The following is a 4,026-nucleotide window of genomic DNA, read 5'->3' as shown; positions in this document are numbered from 1 at the left end:
CTGTCACAAGAGGAAGGGAAAGTGAAGGCCCTGGAGGAAGAGCTAGCGGGCGTAAAGAAAGCCTTGGAAGATGAGAAGCAGTAGTCGGCCGAGAGCGCGACCAAGCTTTAAGAGGCGGCCAAACTTCTGAAGGATGAGAGGACGGCTAAGGCTACCCTAGAAGAAGCGCACAAGCAACTAGAATTGACAGTTGCTGAGAAGAAGGAGGTCGAGAAAAGACTCCAAGGCCGAACGGTGGAGTTGCACACCGAGCTGAAAACCGTTCGGGCTGAATTGAAGGCTGCTGAAGAGAAAATATCTTCTCTGAACGATAGCTTGGTGGCCGAACATGAAGACGGCTTTTATAAAGCCCTTCGACAAGCGGAAGTATTGCTTAACATCGAAAGGCCGCTCAAACTTGGTTTCAACTTGTACAAGGACGTCTACGGAGGGGTCCTTGTGGACATTGAACAGCCCGGCGAGACGGTCGCGGAGCTTGGGGGGGAGGCCGAGGTCGTTACCAGGTCAGCTGGTGATGCCGATCCAAAGGATGTCGATGCCTAGATTGATTAGTTTTAAGTTGTTTTGTTTGTTGTTTTTTTTTTGTTTAGGAATCCATTCTAAATCGAAATCGGTCGGATTGTAAACAGCCGGTCACGTTGTTTACTTTTACCATCCGGTTATATGATTTTTTGTATCCTTTTTTGATGAATGGACTTTTCTTTTGTTGCTTATTATTAAGTGCCTTTTTTGCTTTCATTGTTAAGTTTCGAGTGGGTTTTGGCTTGGCATAAGGGGTGGCGGGCTGTGCCCTTTACCGTCCGGCCAAGTTGATAGGATGATTCCATTCGTCAACTTGACTTTTGCGTGCGAGCCGGCGGGTTGTGCCCTTTACCGTCCGGCCAAGTTGACCGGATGATTCCATTCATCAACTTGGCCTTTACGTGTGGGGCGGCAGGTTGTGCCCTTTATCGTCCGGCCAAGTTGACAAGATGGTTCCATTCATCAACTTGGCCTTTGCGTGTGGAGTGGCGGGCTGTGCCCTTTACTGTCCGGCCAAGTTGACAGGACGATTCCATTCATCAACTTGACCTTGCTGATGAAGAAATACTAACTGGATTGAGTCGAAGCGTCGCATTGCTCATTTAATTGGAATTACATGAAAGTGATTACATATTAACTGAAATAGAGTTTAAGATGAGACGCATTCCAAGTATTGGTGATGTGGCGACCGTCCAATCTAGTGAGACGGTATGCGCCATTGCCTAAAGCTTCTACAACCTTGAAGGGGACTTCCCACTTAACGGCGAACTTGTCGTGTGTTGCTACGCGACGTGCTTCTCCGGTTTTCCTCCAGACGAGGTCCCCCTCCTGGAACCTCCGTGGTCGGACCTTCGTATTATATTTCCTTTCCACCATGCGTCGACATGCTTCGGCTCTCAACACCGCCCGGTCACGCCGTTCGTCGATCGTGTCGAGCTCTACTCTTAACTCTTGGTCATTCAACTGTAGATCTTCCATATTCCGACGGAGGGAAGGTTCGCCCAACTCTACGGGTAACATGGCGTCAGTCCCGTATGTCAAATTAAATGGTGTTTCGCCGGTCATGCTGTGCGGGGTACATCGGTATGCCCACAGGACTTCGGGGAACTCGTCCACCCAAGCTCCTTTCTTATCTCCCAGGCGCCGCTTGAGCTCCGCCACGATGGCCTTGTTCACTGCTTCGGCCTGACCGTTGGTCTGCGGATGTTCAACTGAGCTCGTGGCATGCTTTATGCCCAAGCCTTCAAAAAATTCCTCCAACTTCTGGTCAATAAATTGCCTCCCATTATCGGTCACGACTGTCCGGAGTAAGTCGAACCTGCAGATAAGCTTCCAGAAAAACTTCTGAACCTGAGAGGCTGTAATGGTGGCCAGAGCTTCCGCCTCTACCCACTTGGTAAAGTAGTCGACGGCCACTAGCAGAAATTTACGTTGACTGGTTCCCGGGGGGAAGGGTCCAACAATATCCATTCCCCATTGAGCGAACGGCCACGGGGAGACGATGGTATGGAGTATATGCGGCGAAGCGTGGTGGTTGTTGACGTGAGCCTGACATTGAATGCATCGACGCGTAAATTGCATGGCATCGTTCTCCATTGTCGGCCAGTAATATCTTGCACGTAGTATTCTAGCCTTGAGCGTTCGTCCCCCGGTGTGGAAGCCACAAACTCCGTGATGTAACTCATTCATTACATATTGCATTTCGTCCCCTGCCAAGCATTTGAGCAAGGGTGACGAGAAACCCCGACGGTAGAGGTCACTGCCGACCATCGTGAATCTGGCAATCTTCTTTGTGTCGGCTGGGCGCATGCTGTCACTGCGGTCTTGCATGCTGATCAGCTTTCGAACCTCCGTCCTCCAATCGGTAGCGTCGTCCGTCGTGATTGCTTGACATTCGACGGAAGGTTGTAGAAGAACTTGGCGGATGATGGTCGTCAACTGCCCTTTCTCCTTGCCCGTGCTGAGTTTGGACAGGAGGTCCGCCCGTGCATTTTGCTCCCGGGGATGTGCTGGATTTGCACGCTTTCAAAGTCTTTGACTAAGGAAGAGGCTCGGTGATAATACCGAAGGAGATGGTCCTCACGAACCTGAAAATCACCGTTCATTTGACCCACCACCAGTTGTGAGTTAGTTTGGCATATCACCTTGCGGGCTCCCACGTCCTTGGCCAATTGCAAGCCAGCCAACAACGCCTCATACTCCGCCTGGTTATTCGACGCTTTGAACTTGAAAATCAAGGAATGTTCCATAAAGAATTCGTTTGGTCCCTCTAGGACCACACCCGCTCCGTTGACCGTCCAGCCTGATGCACCATCAACATACAGTGTCTGCTCATCCTGGCCAGTTAAAGGTATTTCTGCGGCAAAGTCAGCCAAATGTTGTCCCTTCACAGATCCTCTCGGTTCATACCTTATGCCAAATTCAGACAGCTCAACTGCCCACCCGACCATTCTTCCAGCCAAGTCGGGCTTTCTCAGTATCTTCGACACAGGGTTGTCGGTACGTACTACTACCTAGTGGCTCTGAAAGTATGGTCGAAGCCTTCGGGAAGCGTGCAGAAGGGCCAGAGCCACTTTCTACACTTGCTAATATCGACTCTCTACGTCGGTGAGGGTCCGACTGACAAAGTAAATGAGCTTTGGAGTGGGCTTCTCTTACAGCAGGACCGCACTCACGGAGGCGTCAGATATACCCAGATAAACTTGCATCTCTTCCCCTGGAGCGGGCCGGTTCATGATCGGGGGCTGGGTGAGGATACCCTTAATTTCTCGAAATGCTGCTTCGCAATCGTCATCCCAGGTGTTGGCCGAAGCTTTCTTCATCTTCTTTAATATTGGGCTGGCCCGCTCGGCCAGCTTGGGTATGAATCCGGAAAGGGCGGTCAGACGCCTGACTAGCCTTTGCATATCTTTCGTTGTGCCTGGACTCTACATTTTTAGTACCGCTTCACACTTGTCCGGGTTAGCCTCGATCCCTCGAGACGTCAACATGAAGCCTAAAAACTTCCCGGCCACCACGCCAAACGTGCATTTGGCCGGGTTGAGCCTCATCCCATACCTCCGTATCTGTCTGAAGACCTCTTCTAAGTCTTGCAAGTGCGGAGTCCCTTGTGAAGACCTCACGACCATGTCGTCGACATAAACGTCCATGCATCGGCCTATTTGTCCGACGAATATCTTGTTCATTAATCGTTGGTAAGTGGCACCAGCGTTCTTCAAACCGAAGGGCATCACTTCATAACAGAAGTTGGCCTGATCGGCCATAAATGTCGTCTTCTCCCTGTCCGGTCCATGCATGAGTATCTGATTGTACCCCGAATATGCATCTAGGAAACTTAGGATTCGATGACCGGACGCCCCATCCACGAGGGCATCAATGTTAGGCAATGGATAAGAGTCCTTGGGGCAAGCCTTATTCAGGTCGGTATAATCCGTGCACATACGCCACTGGCCGCTAGCTTTCTTGACCATGACCACATTGGCTAACCAAGTGGTATACGTGATC

The 4,026-nt window shown here is 50.7% G+C and overlaps 1 protein-coding gene across 1 annotated transcript; it reads right to left on the bottom strand.

Annotated features, from left to right (window-relative positions):
• Positions 1-1,155: 1,155 nt before the first annotated feature.
• Positions 1,156-3,344, bottom strand: LOC106761149. Its single transcript, XM_014644667.1, has 3 exons — positions 3,198-3,344; positions 2,610-3,002; positions 1,156-2,544 (listed from the first exon to the last, which is right to left on the bottom strand). The coding sequence occupies exons 1-3, from the start codon at positions 3,342-3,344 to the stop codon at positions 1,156-1,158; spliced, it is 1,929 nt and encodes a 642-aa protein (XP_014500153.1).
• Between the last annotated feature and the right edge of the window lie 682 nt (positions 3,345-4,026).

Source organism: Vigna radiata, chromosome 1 (assembly GCF_000741045.1).
Source record: "Vigna radiata var. radiata cultivar VC1973A chromosome 1, Vradiata_ver6, whole genome shotgun sequence".
Classification (NCBI taxonomy): domain Eukaryota; kingdom Viridiplantae; phylum Streptophyta; class Magnoliopsida; order Fabales; family Fabaceae; genus Vigna; species Vigna radiata.
This window is presented reverse-complemented; position numbering and strand designations above follow the sequence as displayed.

Excerpts from the sequence above, each read along its gene's own strand:
- LOC106761149 (XM_014644667.1), bottom strand. The coding sequence starts at position 3,344 with ATGAAGAAAGCTTCGGCCAACACCTGGGATGACGATTGCGAAGCAGCA. Across the intron at positions 3,003-3,197 it reads TGGGTATATCTGACGCCTCC|ATACTGAGAAAGCCCGACTT; the intron begins GTGAGTGCGGTC and ends CCTGTGTCGAAG. Across the intron at positions 2,545-2,609 it reads AAATGAACGGTGATTTTCAG|CGTGCAAATCCAGCACATCC; the intron begins GTTCGTGAGGAC and ends AGACTTTGAAAG.